We start from the raw sequence: 17,013 nt of genomic DNA, 5'->3' as shown, positions 1-17,013 counted from the left end.
CAACAAATGCAATATTAGATCGAGTATAATTAGCAAGATACATTAGTGTTTCTATGACACTAAGATATGGTGCTTCTAAACCAAGAAGATCTTCATCATTTTCTTGAGGTCTAAGAAGAGTTTTTATCAACATCTAACGACCTCACAACTATTGGAGTGCATAATAGACATGACTTGTCCATTTAGAACATTTTAAGCACCTTAATTATATAAGCTTCTTGATGTATAAAAACACTTTTATTTAAATACTCAATTTTTAATTTCAAATAAGACTTTGCTCTTCAAAGATCATTCATCTCAAATTATTTCTTTGAGTAATCAATTGCCTTTGTGACTCATTAGAAATTCCAACGACGTTTATGTCATCTACATAAACAATAATTATGGCAAATTCATTATTTGGATCTTTTCATATAAATACAAGACCAAATAGGATCATTTTTATATCCTTCTTTTAATAAGTAAATAAGACGGTTATGTCACACACGTCTTGATTTCTTTAATCAATAAAAGAGCATGTTCAATTTTATTGAATAACCCTCTTTAGAATTTGTCTTGTTGGGCAAATAAAATCCTTCAGGGATTTTCATATAAATATGATTCTCAAAAGAATCGTACGAATAGGTTGTAACATCATCCATTAGATGTAAATGCAAACCTTGTTGTGTAACTAGGATAATCGAATATTGCAATGTTGTTGCATCCAATACTAGTGAATATGTTTTTTCACAAATCAATACAAGGTTTTGTGAACAACCTTGAGCAACCAATTGTGCTTTGTATCTAACAATTTCATGATTCCTAATTTGATTTTTGCGCAAAAATCCATGTACCAAACGGGTTTCATAACTTCAGCTGTGCGAACTATATGTTCAAAAACCTTTCGTTTAACAAACAAATATACTTATGCTTCTTTGCATATTTTCATTTTGGCCAATCTTTTCTTTGCCGATAATCTTCAATGATCATTGCTTATTGATCCTCATTGTCATTCATAACATTCATCTCTATGTTATAAGTAAAAGTTTCGTCAATGTTAACTTTATTTTGGTTCCATATTATATGATTCATGACATAATTTATTGAGATCTCATCATTTTCAACCATTTCAGGTACCTGAGGTTCTTCTTGAACCGAACCATTAATTATGTCAAATGAATCTTTTGGGATTTCAACCTTTTCAATTAGGTTATTTTGCATATTAGCCCCCTTTCTCATTCAAGAGTGTTTATCTTTGGAACCAATAGGTCTACCACGCTTCAAACGTGTTCACATGAGTTTTTCAACCCTTTTTTTTTCGCATCATAATAACTGATCATGTCAATCAAGGCGATCATTTTGATTTGTAAACTTCTGATTTACCATGACATGCATTTAAATTGTACTAATAAACTTGTAGTACAAACTATAAGAGAATGTTGATAATTTCTCCAATACACTTTCTTTTTCAACTCAATCATAGAGATATAAAGATATTTCATATCTTTTTCATTGTTTGTCTCAATATAATATCCATTTAGACAAATATCATTGAAACTTAATAAGTTTCTATTCAACTTCTTGTTAGAAGTATAATAGCTCTTCTAGAGTCTTCAAATATATTTGTAGTACTATAAATAATACTAACATCGATGTCTCACATTATCAAACAAGAGAAAAATTTATTACTCTTGAGAATTATATAAGTTGTTGCACAATCAATAAGACACATATCTTTTAGTACTAGTGCAAAACATTCATTTTTCATATAAACGTAAATATCAATATGAGATTTTTTTTTCAACACTCTCATAATCAATTAGGTGATCAATGCTTTCATTTGCTTTAGCAAAAAAAATAACAATATCAAGATGAGTAGCATCCATATGGCCATAATCAGAATCACCATCTTCATAAGCAAAGTGTGTTTCTATGTTCTTCTCATTATTTGTAAGATGCTCTGATGTACAATAAGTACAACTCAAATGGCCTTTACCATCGTAATGATAATATAGACCTTCATCTTTTTGTCAATATTTTCACATTTTCCTTTTCCTTTTTTTTTCATATTATCATGCCACTTCTAGTGACAAAATGTGTCTTCGAAATTTTCTTTATAACCATGTCCAAAATCAAGATCATGATCGATCATGAAAATATAAATCAAATGTTACTGCATTCACTTCTGGGAATGGAGCAGAACCAATTTGGACAGGTTTCATGATTTTTTATCAAAAGCTCATTGCTTTGTTCAGCCATACAAAGGCATGAAATAAATTCATAATATTGATTGCTGCATTCACTTCTGGGAATGGAGCAGATTAGGCGGATCTCATGATTTTTCATCAAAAGCTTTATTGCTTTGTCCAGCCAGCCATACATAGACATAAAATAAATTCACAATATTTGTGAAATCTCTTCTCACAATATTTTTGTTATGAGCAAATTAGTTGCTTAGATGTTTTATTTCTTTATTTAATGGTATCCCAATATCCATTGCATCTAAATATATTTCAACATTTAAAATCCAATATAAGGAATTCTTCCTTGTAATATCAAGGGTCACAAATCCAAATTTTGCAACATTTCGTGTGTTTAAAACTAGCACATAAAATAATAATAATAATAATAATAATAATAATAATAATAATCACCGTCAAAATAAAAATAAAAATAATAAGACAGAGATGAAAATTGATAAAGTTAAATAATTCTTATCACAAGAGGAAGAATATAAGGTAAAATTATAATTTGAGAAAGGATTAGAAAGAGCCTGTATTGAGACGCGCAGAGCATTGTCGTTATAGAGAAAAAGCTTCCACTAGTCCTCAATTGGTTGGAGCATGGTGCTGATAACGTGTTATGAAATAAAGTGAATAATAGAGAGAATAATAGATAATAAAGAAGAAACAATAGAGAATAGAGAATAGGGAGCAACTCATTTGTGTATTATTATTGATAGGAAGAGTCATATTTATAGATACAATATGTAATCCATAAAGGAAACAAATCAACTTAGTTAATACAAATATTTACCATAAAGAGTAAAGAATCATATGAGTAAATGTATCAAATAAATGGACAATCATTAATTCATAACAGTTATAAACACTTTTACTTATGGAACCATAGACAACAGTATAATATAATTTTGCAATATATGAAAAATTTCAATTCCATTATATACTAGAAGTGTCTTATTTATTTTATTTTATTTCTACTATTTAGTAGATTAAATGTATTTTAATTATTACTTTTAAAATAAAATTATTAATATCTCATTTAAAATAGCATTGTCTAAATGTATAAATGAAATTAAAATTATATTTTAAAATTATTTTTCATCATTCCACTTTTATAAGGCTTTGTTTAAACAAAATTATTTTGGACCATAATATTTTCATAAATGTGGCCAATATAAATAAGTAACACGAAAAAGAACCATTGCATTATACTGGTATGAAACTGTTGTGTATTGGAAAATTTTAGGAAACGTTTTTTAATTGTTGTACAGTAGGAAACAGTTTTTTTAATTGTTGCATATTAGGTAGTGATTTTTGGATTTCCTAGCCTAAATGATAAAAAATTGTTGCTTCTAGTATAGGCCACGACCACCTATGCAACGACTACAAATTCGTGACCAATTCGTTGTCTAATGTTAAGGTCACGGTTTTTTGACTTTAGGCCATGGTTTTTTGTGCATTGCCTAAAGTCATTTTTGCTATAGTGATTCATCAAACCGACGTTCATCTCCATCATCTACGTCCTCGCTTATCAGGCAATTTTTGTCATCTCTGTCCTCGCTTGCAAGCCGGTGGTCATTAGTCAATGCTGGTTGGCAAACGTTAAATCAATCTCGCACTTCATTTGGATATCGTAATTTAAACAAAAAAAAAAATGTTTTAGAGTTTTAATCCTTTGATTTAAAGTGTGTTTTTTATTTAGGGTTTTCATCCACTAGTAGGTTTCAACATTTCCACTCAATCTGGCGTTGGGGCTCCACCATAGTTTCGTCGAGATTTAGAGTGCATTTGCATTGAACTCATTGACCACCAGAGCTTAATAGCGAAATTAATGGCAAGGTAACTTGACTTGATTGATTGGTGTTGTTGCATATGTAGTGTCACTACAAGAAAATGACTTATTACTAACCAATTTTAGTGACCAAAAGTTGTTAGTCACTATAGTGACCACTTTAGATACCAATTTACAAAATTAAAATTTATTGGTTAATAAAATAGTCACTAATATAAATAAAAAATTATAATTGGTCACTAAATTTGTCACTAATTACTTAGAGAGCAATTTAGTATCTAAGTTATTTTGGTAACCAAAACTTAGGTAGCTAATTTTTAGTGACCAATTTTCTTTGGTAGCCAAAACTATGGTAGCTAGTTTTAAAAACCAATTTAGTGACCAATTATAATTTTTTATTCATAATAGTAACTATTTTAGTAACCAAAGATTTTTTTACTTTGTAAACTTGTGTCTAAATTAGTAATTATAGTAACTAACAACTTTTGGTCACTAAAATTGGTTACTAATGAAGCATTTTCTTGTAGTGTGTCGTCACTTGTTTTGAACTGAATCAGGTTTTGTGCGCATTATGTGCTTGTTAATAAAGATCAACATCTAATGCGATTGATATTTGACTTTCGGCTGATACTTTGTTTGGATCAAAGCACCAGGGATAAGGCTTTTAAATATTAGATTAGTTTCAAGTATAAAGCTCCTCTCTTGCTCTTAGTTTAGGAGGAGCAATGGGAAAAAGCCATATGATACTTTGACGGGTTGTGTCTTTGCCTATCTATAAATAGTTTGTAAGTAGGTTTGGAATTCTTTGTGACCGATTTGACTTGTAGCTGATGATTGTAAATTATGTCAAGCGATTTCTACTCATTTGCATCGTACACATGTTCTCAATTTCCTGTCTTGTGACATTCTTTTTGGAAATGTATGCATGTTATCAGACTCGTGATTTTGTGACTGCTTTTTTTTTGTTCATCCTCTTCTAATGAGTTAAAATTCTCTTTCTTCTATCATGAGATTGTTGGATGATTAATAGAGTTTAAGACATCATATAGGTAAAAAATCATTGTCACGAGTTCTATGCATAGTTCTATTATTATATTTTTTTTTATCTAAGGAAACAATTCTTACTTCTTTCTCAGGGGAAGACCTCCATAATTCCACTGTTTACAAGCTTGAAAGCCTTGCCAAATCTATAAAAGGTATACAAACTCCTAATATTACTCATCAGGCTTTAGAAAAATAGTATATGGATTTGATCATTTTTTACGGTATCTAGACACATCTTTTGTTTCTTAATTTAAGATTATTACCCTGTTTATATGTTTCTAATTGTGAGGCCAAATCCAACTTTACTGGACAAAATTGTTCTACCAATTCATCATCCACAAACATTGGTGGTAAGGAATTACGGCCTCAAAAGTTAACCTTTACTCAAGCTTAGGATCACATCAAGATAAACTTTAATATGAACACAACGCATAACAAAATTATACATTCAACCTAAAGGGAATTGACCTTGTTTGAAACATGCATTATGTTTGAGTTGGATACATGTGTCCAGGTTCAATATGTCATATAATATTACTGTATCTTATTTGTTATGTTCATTGCATAATTATGAAGTCTTTTGGTGTAATTAAGACACATCTTTTCAAGTTACAAAGTTTGTTACCAACGTAGCTATGATTGCAGAGTAATTACTTTAAAACCTCTATTATGACTCCTAACCTTTTTTTCTTTATACATTTAATCTAGAATTTAAATGATTTGTTGCTAAGTTGGTTGCATCCCTAATTCCAAGTGGTCACTAATTGCAGGAAGACTACAAGGAAGGATTACTAATGATGTGAAAAACTATTGGAACTGTCATTTGAGCAAAAGACTAAATCCTGAAGAAGTAGAAGATAAAGGTGGAAGTAGTGATGTTGAAGTCATTAGGCCTCAGGTTAGGAATATTGGTTCAAGCTCGGTGAAACGGGGTGAGGGAGAGTCTCCAATAAAGACAATAGTTGAGCAAGAGAGCAGTTGAGCATACTTGTTTTCATTCACTTTAAATGTGGAAAGGAAAATTCCTTTGTAAATAAATGTTTTGTTTTTGTGTTAATTCTTTCCAGATATAACTGTGAAGATGGTCAATGTAGGAATGTCACCTTTATATTTTTTAGAGTGTTGAAAATACATAGACCAATTTATTTTGTTATCGTATTTATAAAATTATATATATATATATATATATATATATATATATATATATGGTAATAGGAATTCTAGAATATGTTTTATTCTTTTATATTTAATTTATTCTTTTGTAGGTAAGTTATCCACGAAAATTTTTGTAGGTAAGTTCTTTACGAGAAATTTCGTAAATATGTTATCTAAGAAAATTTTCGTAGATAAATTACCTATGAAATATTTCGTAGATAACTCGAATATTGGATGATGGTAATGGTCATAGGTAAATTACCTACGAAATATAATTTCGTAGATAAAGTTACATACCAGCGTATGCACATAATAACCATATTTCTTGTAGGGTTGGTGGGGCATGTCTGTTGTCTTTTTGATTTCGTTATATCACTTGTTTCTATGTTTTGTAAGAGGAGCCACATGCATATAAAGTGATGTTTGTTTATATGTTAGCGTTATTTGGTTTCCATTGTATTTTCATTATGGGTTGTTTTTATTATTGTTGAGGTTTTAATTTATGTGGGAGATTATTGCGGGTTGCACAATTATCTCATGGCGGAGGTCAAGTGGGCTAAGTCACAATCCAAAAGTGGGATTCCTAGTAGAACAATTGTTGAGAGGGTGGGAGGGAGATTATTGCAGGTGGCATCAATTGTCCAAGGCAGAGGCCAATTGGACCGCGTCATAATCAAATCGTGGTGCTTGGATTATTGTGAAAAGAGTTGTGTCTTGACTAATGGTTATAACTTTTGGCCTAGTGGTAACCGCTTGATCCTAAAAACACCTCTCAAAGTTACAAAGAGCATCAACCTCTCTACGTTACACCAAGTATAAACATGTCCATGTATCACCTTGATTACCCCATGAGAGTAAGTGTAATACCTTAGAAAATTTTTATTTCTTAGAATAATTCTATTTGTTAGCTTTATATTTTTAAGAACTAACATAATTGCCAAATGACTTTGTAGCTCAGTTGGTGAAAATGGTAATTTAACATGTTAGGACTTGGGTTTAACTTTTGATATCAACACTTAATATTTTTGGATGTTTTATAACATTATTCTACCAACATGAAATTATTGATGATTAATCATACGAGTAATAAAGTGGACAAGTCCAGATATCTTCTCCCCAAGGACTAATGTGGTTTAAATTATGGATTGTTTACTGATAGACAACTTTTAATTTGTCAAAATGGAAACAAATAACTTGATTGAGAAAAATATAAGATAAAATTTTCACAGGGATTGGGTTTCATGATCCAATTTAAAGCAAAAACACTAAACAATATTCTTCTAATTCATACTCTAGCATTTATGCCTTATGTAACAAGCCTTAATGTCTTAGTGAAGTCTAAACTTTAATAAGAACCCCAATGTCTTAGACCTTTCCTTATTATGAGTTCACATTAATGATCAAATTTTGATGTTATGAATGACCAATGATGTACTCTATCTCTAGATGCACAATCAATTAGTTTTTTATTCTAGTATAGGTTCTAATATTGTGTCCAATGATTAGATACCCACAAATATGCAATCAATAATTATTATGCAGTTAAAGCAAGAATAGAACACAAGAGTGAAGGAAAAAAATTATATTGATTAATGGAATTCATAGAGAATAAATAATACATTACACTAACCCCCGTGAATGAGGGAGTTAGCTACTTCTAGACATATTAAACACCAGATTGATGTTGAAATTGAATGTCTCGAACCTTTAGAATACCTTTCTACCTTCAAGTGTAGAGATATCAAGTTTCTTTCTCTCTAAGTGTGTGTTTTTGACGTATGTTAGGCAATTAATTTACAGACTTTCATAATTGGACTTGGACTGGTACTTGAATAAATTATAAGAGATAATCCTTTATATATATCTTTTAATCTTTAGAGATTTCATATCTTTGAATTATTCTTCAATTATTCTGACTTGTAATTTGAGTAACCAACTTTTTGAATATTTGATATTGTTGATAATCTTTGACTATTCAATTTTCCAATTTGTCGTGAAAGAGTTGCTACCACAATGGTTTGCCCCATTTGTTGCCTTCCTAGGTTGAAGACAACAAGGTTCATGAAGTGGAAAAGGTCATTTTCCCTTATCTCTTTCCGCAATTGTGTTTCTCATAATCTAAACCTCAGTGGCTTCTTCGCATTTTCCCTAATCTCTTTACCTATATGTGTTTGATTTTGACTATGTTTCTTGAATTATAGGTTATCATTTGGATGGACAACCCCAATACCAGTTTTGTTCTCTGCCGGCAAAGGTTAAGGTTAGAAATTTTGCTCATTTTTCTTATTGTGTGTTTCTTCTACTTCTGGTTAGAAATTAGGGGAATCCAATACCACTGTTTGTTCTCACTGCAAGATTTGGATCTAGTAAGTAATGTTACTAAATTAAAGGAAGACTGGAAATGGAATGATGGTAGAAGAGAACAGATTTTGCCCCTATTGGCGCCTATTGTTGATTTTACTGAATGGGTTGGGACATATATACACATTGTTGGTTAAGATGAACTAATAAACCCTATTGACTTATTATTTTTTGTTAATGGGTAATGTTGTAAGTGTTTGTTTGTAGGACTCTTGATTGATGGTGAGGGCTCTCTGCTCAAGCCTTAAAGGTAAAGGTCAGTTGCTTATTAAGAATTAGGGTCTACGTGAACAAAATTGTTTTTTAATACACTTTCCTTTCTACCATCCTCGTGGGTTTGTAATTGTATTCACCTACATCTACTTTCTCGGAATTTTCTGCCACGCAGGGTGGCATATATGTTATTTCCTGTTCTCATGGTCTTGGACCGTTTCGATGATATAAATTTAAATTCATATTTTCATTATTCATAAAATTTAAATTCAAAACCTTTTAAAGACTCTGAATTCCATTCTTTTTAGACCAACCACTTGCTTGTGTATTCTTTAAATTAATCCAATCTTTTTGGAACCAATCTTTAATTTGTTTCTGCGGAATGTGAAGACTACACATGCTGAAGTACTTCTTCACTTTGAATTAGCAGCTCAAAAGTCATGCATTTTTTTTTCGTACTTTAGAAATATATGATTAAAAATATTTAAAGGTTCTCTAGATAATGACGAAAACCTATCACAATTTGATTTGACACATAGTTTTCCATCCCTCAGAATGCTAGCAGGAAATTGATAGATTAAAACTCTTGGAAATTAGTTTACGTTTGTTGAGAACTCTTATAGTTAATGAATAATGATGTGGCCTTTCAATTTTGACCTATTACTTAAAAAATGTATATTTATTTAAGATGTGGGTGCCTAACTTTTTATCAGTTTATGCAGAAAATTAAGTAACAAGACTAGCCAATTATAATAAGAAAAGAAAAAAATAATTTAATTTTCCTTATCAGTCTTAGCTAATTGTGGATATTATACTAAATACGATCTGGACACCATTAAAATTCTCATAATTCTCATATTATATGAAATTTTTCTTATAAATTTGTTAAAAAAACTTTGTAAGAAAATAATTTTTTCTTCTATTTTATCTAAAAATTTTAAGTGGCAAGTAATTTATTTGTGGATAATTATTTTGTACAAAATTATAAAATTTGTAACTATTTGCTACAAAATTTGTTGTGAAAAGTGTTTCATACAAAATATTTTGCAAAAAGATTGATAACAATTTTGTGCAATTGTTTTTTCATAATAAGATTTATAAGTATTTTCTAAAAAAAAAAATTAGTAAGAAATATGACGTTTTTTTAGTAATAAGAATATGCATGTTTATTATATAGGTTCCATGTTTATTATATAAGTTTGATTTTAGAGAAAGATATTTGAAAAAACCACAAATATTCCTAGTGAAAAGTACACACTCAATCATGTATGAACATGCATGCTATGGACATAACAATTCCAGAGAAACTCAAAATTACTTTATGAATGATGCACGATTCCAAATAATATTTTGTTTCCTTCCTGAGTGATCGATGCACACATTTGAGGTTATGACGGTAACAATCTCATAATAGTGTTTCATTTTGGTTTTCTAATTTGATTTCAACCATATCTCTTTTATTGGTCTTTTATGCACTAACTAGCTATTCTACTGTAGTTTTCCTTTAATTTTCCTTTCTCCAGCCTTTTCCAAGTGCATTTAGTTGTTTTTGATGGTATCCATGATTGACCGATAAAGTTGATCCTCTCTCCATAATTGATGGATGAATGAACCTTTTTAATCAAAAGTAATATCCGATTATCTTAAAATCCTATTAATATTGGATGACTTGTTTTATCTTGAATTCTTTATCATGACTTTCCTGCATTCATATTTAAGTTTCTTGTTTCTAGAGTTGTTTCTCAAGCTATCACATGATCTATTAAGCAAAAATTCCTAAAGCCTTGGTCATTATGGGGAGTAATACATCCAAAAGACAAAGATCCTTTATGATATCGATTTAAGGTCAAACCAGTGACAGAGCTCTTAAGGAGCAAGCAGGGGCCAAACCTTTCCAATTTTTTTATCAATTTTTTTAAATTATATATATTTAATTTTTTTAAATTATATGTATTTTTTAAATTAGATAGTATTATATTGAAGAATTAATGAAAATTAAATTAATTATTATTTTTATTTCTTTTATAAAGTATAATATTTAATATTAATAAATAGAAAAATATAACATCAAATATAATAAATCAAAAAAATTATTAAGATAATTTTTATTTTTTCTTGTTATTGTCTTTTGAGTTTTTCATATGTTGTAGTCATCTCTCACTTTTACATAATTTCTTTTGTTACCAAAGAAAAAAAAAGTTAAATAGAAACTCATTATTTTTGTTCTTATTCTTTTTATCTTTTCTTCCATTTTTAAAGAAAAAAACTTGTCTCACTTGATAGTGAAATACTTGTTTAATATTTAGTATTATTTTTTTATCTCATGACATTTTGTATATTATTTTTTATGAATATAGAAGAGTAAGTAATGTATTATATGATTTTTTATAGACAATTTTTAAGTGGACTTGATTATCATAATTTTTTGTTGTCTCTTAATTTTTGATTAGATTATGATAAATTATTTTTTAATCTTAAACTTATTTTTTAAATAGGTATATAGATGAAAAACAAAAGAATAAATCCATTTTTTTAAATTGATAAAAGAGAAGTGAAGATCAAAACAGGACAATATAGTTGGTCACCACATAACAATAAAATAAAATGTTTGTGATGACTTTTGAATTGATATGTGCACATTAGTAAAATGGAAAATGAATATTTGTAGATAATATGGTTATTTATATTGAAAAAAAATAGCTGAAAAATTTAGTTATGATTGAATAATTTGATAAGTTCAAGAATATGAAAAAATAATGGATAATTCTTCGTATATGTGTAGTTTCTTTTATAGTTATATCTATACTAAATTATCTATTTATTTTTTATTGAATTAGTAACAGTAATGTTAACTATATAAATTTTAAGTATATTATTTTGTCTCCCCCAATAATTTTGGTCAAGATCTGCCACTGGGTCAAACATCCTTAAACTTGTTCTTAATGCCTATTCATGTATTTAAGGCAAATGAAAAACAAATGTCCATTTTTATTGTACTTTAAATACCATGAATATTGTGATGTCAAGATAATTTGTATTTGATTTATTATTACAAATGAAGGTTCATTGGAGACCTGAGCATGAAGCTCAAATTAAAAGAAAAAATCCACAGCAAAGCACCTTTATCTGAGATGTTTAGAGATGTTAACATTACAGGAGAACACCCTTAATAGATTGGGGAGCACATATAGAATAAATTGCAAGAACATTGGAATTCTTCCAATTATCGCATGGTATACAACCCAAAGGAAAAGAGCTTCAGAAAAGTTTGGGACCCTACACAGGTGGTTCCATTACCACTCATGAGCATGTCATTTGTATGGCATAAAACTTAATTCCTTTTATTTTTCATATAATGATACAACTTGTCTTTCAAATTTTATGTATATATATAACCCCATGTTTTGTTACAAGCATGTGAGTTGGGGTAGGATATGTTTGTTGATGAGGTATTTCAATAAACTCTCACAAGAGATAACCAGTTTGTTGATGAAAGATCTTAGAGAACACATGTAAGCAAAACCTTTTACTATTATTTCCTTTGAAACAAAGAGAAAAGAATAATCAAGTAGCCTATACCATGTTAGATCTGAGCAAGGGTGATATGTTGATGTGGCATAAGAGCATAATGATGATGTTGCATAAGAAGACATCATTAAGACATATAGTTGGGTTGATGTTGTCGATGGAATAAATAAAGGAAGACTTATCAGACTAGAAAACTTCGTACAAATTACATTGCTAGAAGAGCCATCCTTAAGACCCAACCATATTCTTCAAACAATGATGAGGAGACTGTTAACCTACTCACATAACAACTAGAAGCACGTGATCAGACTTATGGAAATTTTTGCCCCAGTTTAAAAACTTCTAAAATCTAGTCATGGAATCCTAATCTCATGATGCCCAAACTCTTCTTCAACAACATCAGTCCAGCCCAACACCTTCTCGACAACAACCAACTCCAGTCTAGCCTACCCCAATCCAACCACAGTCCAAACAACAACAACAACCTCAAGAAGAAGAAAATAATTCTTATAATTATGTAAATTATTATGACTTCTTTTTACATACTTATTACGCGTTTTTTTATTATGTCTAGATACAGTACATCTAGATATTGTAATCTGTCTCGGTGCCCTTCATGTACAAAATTGCAGTTTTATTGTACGTCTGTGTGAGATTGGAAAGCCTAATTGAGTGTAGAAAAATCCCTTACATTGGTAAGTGCACTTCATTTATTGATGAATTTTATCGACAAATAAATATGCCAGTAATGTCTCGTACATGTGACATGAAAGTACCGACGAATACATTCGTTAGTAATTATCTAAGGACGTATCCATTGATAATTAACGAAGGAAGATTTTGTCAATAAAATTATCGACGACTTCATCCCTCAATAAATAATACCTACTATAATTTTACCAACAAAATTTTACCTGTCGAAAATATTGATTATCGATGGATTTCTACATATGCTGACAGAAGGTAACGGTCGATAATACTTTTTTTTATAATGAGAAAGTGAGAGAGAGTATAACTGTGATTGCGGAGATTTTTCAACTTTAAATTTGAATTTTAGATTAAAACTAATTTACAGTTCCTATTCACGTTCACAAAGCTGTACAAATTCATAACATATAAACGCTAACATAAATAAATTAAATACTATTAAATACTAACAAATTTAATATTTTGCGTTGCATTAGAGTCGACTAAGTGGATTCTATTAGCATGAACTAAGTTGATGTTAATCTCAACATTAACACATATATTTATTTATTTAGAAAAGTTTAAAATGATTTTATATTTTCTTCAATAAATAACCTTTTATGTGCGGAGAGTCGAATAAATCAATTCTATTAACCTCAAATATTAAGTGGAGTCTATTAGCATTAAGTGAATGTTAATATAAGACTAACACAACTATTTTTTATGAAAATTTTTTTAAAAGTAATTTTATGTCACTTTAGCTAACTCTAATAACATCACAATTTATTAGATATTAATATTTAAAAACTAAATTTATATATATATTTTTTATAAGTTGTGCATGTGTTTTGTTAGTGTATATGAAATTAATTTTTTAGTTTAAGTCTTGAATTTTAATACTCTCACCTAAATCCAAAAGACACATGTCCTCGTTACTGAAATAACATCAGGATAAATTAGTCTTTTCAACGCAATAATAATTTTTAAAAACAAAAACAACTAATAAGGTAGACCAAAGACAACGTGAGAAAGATGCTAACCAAAGAAAATAATTATTAACAATGTTCATTAAAAATATTACAATATGCTAAATAAATATATTAAATCAGTATTCAATTGCATTAACTTAAGATCCACCAAATCAACTCTAGATATAAATAAAATAATAGTGAATTTTCACTCGTTATGTTCGTAACCATACCTTTACCTCCTTAAGTCTGAGGTAAAGTTGACACGATCTTCCGAACAGTGTGGGCATTATTTGTCGTTTTGTGAAAACTTTTAGTTGACATTAATTAATATTATTTTTCTTTAGTGTTAGAAAATGTTATCACTTTTAAAAGAATGATTAGGTTTCATGACAGTGAATTTTCTGAGAGAAATATCCGAGTATTATGTGAGTAATGAGATATTATAAAAATATATATCCAATTTTATGCTCTTTTATTTATCGAGTTAATCCAGGGAATCCTAGGATGGTGTTCGGTAACCATTAATCTATTTATATGCTCATTGTTGGTTTTTTCCTCCTTCAAATAAATTTAAAGTGATATAAAAATTGAAATCAAATATATGAATTTGATTTTGATAATTTTTTAAAAAATAAATGTGTAACACCTATTTAATTAATAATGCTAATTAAAGAAAATGTCAGACAAAATAATATTGGAAACAAAGGTCTGAAGTATAGATACTACTTCTTACAATTATCCAAAAAAAATCAGAATAAAAATTTAGGCATACTAAGATGCCAGTAACCCAAGTAGAGTGAGAGTCGACAGCTTAGAAAATGAAGTGCCAAGCAAGACAATACATGGGTCGTGGCCCTAAAAGAAAGCTGGAAAACCAACCCAGAGAGGCTAAGCAACAGAACCTCCATCACCTTGATGACCACGGGGAGTTCTCGCATCTGCTCACATCAATAAATTGATGATCATCATATAAAGAAGAAAACCACACACAGGAACACAAACAAACATAAGGATAAGCTAGAGTAGAAAACAATTTATCATACAGTTACATACAATTTCACAGTCCAAGATGCATATGTCAACCAACCATGTTATGACCTTTCAAACAATACACTAAGACTCAAGACACGACTCATCCGGATACATATAGTTAGTCAGATTCAGCGGATGCTTGCACTTGTAGTGGCCTTTCCTGCTATACCGAGCTACTCTACACTAGTGCATTTTAGAGTTTTTACATCGCAGTATATGCTTTGGTTCTTGCGCACCCGCTGCATATAGACATGCGGTGGCATTTTTGTAATTAAAGGCACCTTTTATGCCTCGGTTGTTATACTAACCGAGGCATATAGCTTAAAAAAATTTACGAATTCGCGCTGTTCACAAAATTTGAAAATTTTTAACTGCTTTTATGCCTCGGTTACCACAAAACCGAGGCCTAATAACTTTTTTGCTTCAGGTTTTTTTTATCCGATGCAGTTACTTGACTGTAATTTTTTTTTTGTTTTAATTCACTAATAGAATATGCCTCGGTTCTTTTATAACCGAGGCAGTATGGACCTTTTTGCTTCGGGTCTATTGCCAACCGAGGCATATAGTAAGACAATATGCCTCGATTTCGAATTAACCGAGGCAGTATGGCTTCGTAGGGTTTAAAAAACCCTAAATCCTTTCGTAACCGCACACAGCCCCCAAATCTTTTCTTCTTCTTCCACTGCACCCCAGCCTTTGTTCCGGCTTCACCACCGCTCCAAGGGGGCGGCGGCGGCGGCGAGGAGGAGCCGCCGGTGTCGAACTCGCTCATGGCGGCCATCAAGCGGTCGCAGGCGAACTAGCGGCGTTAGACGAAAATATTTGCAGGATCGCGAAGGTGTTGTCGAGAAAGAGCAAGCGAAACCCTTTATTGATGGGTGTTTATGCAAAGAGTGAAATCTATTATATATAATAACTGAAAGTGTGTGTTTAGACGAATGAACCTTGAGTGAAATGGCAGGTTTTTGGGGGCGACTTGCGGCCCAGAGAATGAGAGAGAAAGAGGAGAAGAGAAGAAGGAAGGCGAGGATGAATGCAAGGAAATAGCAGCGACGAGGGAAGCCATGGTGGGCATTGTCGTGGGCGTCGAGGAGACCCTCTTCTTTGATGGCGTGGAAGTGGTCCTTCCAAGGCCTCCATAGGCCCTTGCGGTTGGTGGAGCTGCTCTTGCGGGAGCCAGAGAAGCGGGTGGAGGCGGACTCACGGGAGTGGCGACCCAACGAGGAGTTGGAATGGGAGTGGGGCGGAGAGCCCAATGGGCTTTGGAGGGGGCTGGAGTGGAAGGAGTTGGTGGTCTTCTCACCGTCGTGAGAGGAGTCGCGGGACGAGCTTTGGACGTAGTAGATGGGCCGGCGGGGAGAGTAGGGCGGTGAGGACTGGGAGAGGCTGCTAACCTCGGAGTCTGTCTTGGTCAGTACTGCCATGTTTGCACTGCCGCTGCACCGTCGAATTTTTTTCTATTTCTGATACACAATTAGGCCTCGGTTGGAGGAAACCGAGGCAGTAACTACTTTTTCTGCCTCGGGTTAGTAACCGAGGCATAAACGAGAGTCTTTTTACCTCGACAGTATATGCCTCGGGTGCGAACCCGAAGCCAAAAATGCAAAATAACCGCTGTTGTTTGTCTTCCTTGCACTAGTGTCTACCAAGCTAAATTTTACTGTGTTTCTTTTCCCCCCACATAAGGTTAGTCCTTAAAGCATTTCAGGCCTCCTACTATTCTTAAAGCATTTCAGGCCTCCTACTATTCTATGTGAGACTAACCGACTCTTTAGAGTGTCAAGATGCAATCCTTACTTTGAATCCTTACTAAATTATATAAATGGGGCACCACCATGAACTTCTACTAACAAGGGTCATGTAATTACGTCCCGACCAATTGAGGCACCACCATGAGGTCTCACCTAGAGGCTCATGGAATTATGCTCTAACCAATGAGGCACCACCACGAAACTATCGTGAAATTACGCCCTAACCAAACCAACATCATACTTCCAATAATCAATTT

The 17,013-nt window shown here is 31.4% G+C and overlaps 1 protein-coding gene and 1 long non-coding RNA gene across 2 annotated transcripts; one reads left to right on the top strand and one right to left on the bottom strand.

Annotated features, from left to right (window-relative positions):
• Positions 1–8,210: 8,210 nt before the first annotated feature.
• Positions 8,211–8,978, top strand: LOC114183525. Its single transcript, XR_003604390.1, has 3 exons — positions 8,211–8,288; positions 8,415–8,473; positions 8,782–8,978. It is a non-coding gene; the product is annotated as an uncharacterized LOC114183525 (long non-coding RNA).
• A 5,883-nt stretch (positions 8,979–14,861) lies between these two features.
• Positions 14,862–16,429, bottom strand: LOC114184431. Its single transcript, XM_028071740.1, has 3 exons — positions 15,950–16,429; positions 15,534–15,804; positions 14,862–14,911 (listed from the first exon to the last, which is right to left on the bottom strand). Exons 1-3 carry the CDS (start codon positions 16,427–16,429, stop codon positions 14,862–14,864), a joined length of 801 nt encoding a protein of 266 aa, XP_027927541.1.
• Between the last annotated feature and the right edge of the window lie 584 nt (positions 16,430–17,013).

This window comes from Vigna unguiculata, chromosome 5, assembly GCF_004118075.2.
Source record: "Vigna unguiculata cultivar IT97K-499-35 chromosome 5, ASM411807v1, whole genome shotgun sequence".
In the NCBI taxonomy this organism is placed as follows: Eukaryota; Viridiplantae; Streptophyta; class Magnoliopsida; order Fabales; family Fabaceae; genus Vigna; species Vigna unguiculata.
This window is presented reverse-complemented; position numbering and strand designations above follow the sequence as displayed.

Excerpts from the sequence above, each read along its gene's own strand:
- LOC114184431 (XM_028071740.1), bottom strand. The coding sequence starts at position 16,429 with ATGGCAGTACTGACCAAGACAGACTCCGAGGTTAGCAGCCTCTCCCAG. Across the intron at positions 15,805-15,949 it reads AACCTGCCATTTCACTCAAG|TTCGCCTGCGACCGCTTGAT; the intron begins GTTCATTCGTCT and ends TAACGCCGCTAG. Across the intron at positions 14,912-15,533 it reads AATAGACCCGAAGCAAAAAG|ATGCGAGAACTCCCCGTGGT; the intron begins GTCCATACTGCC and ends TGATGTGAGCAG.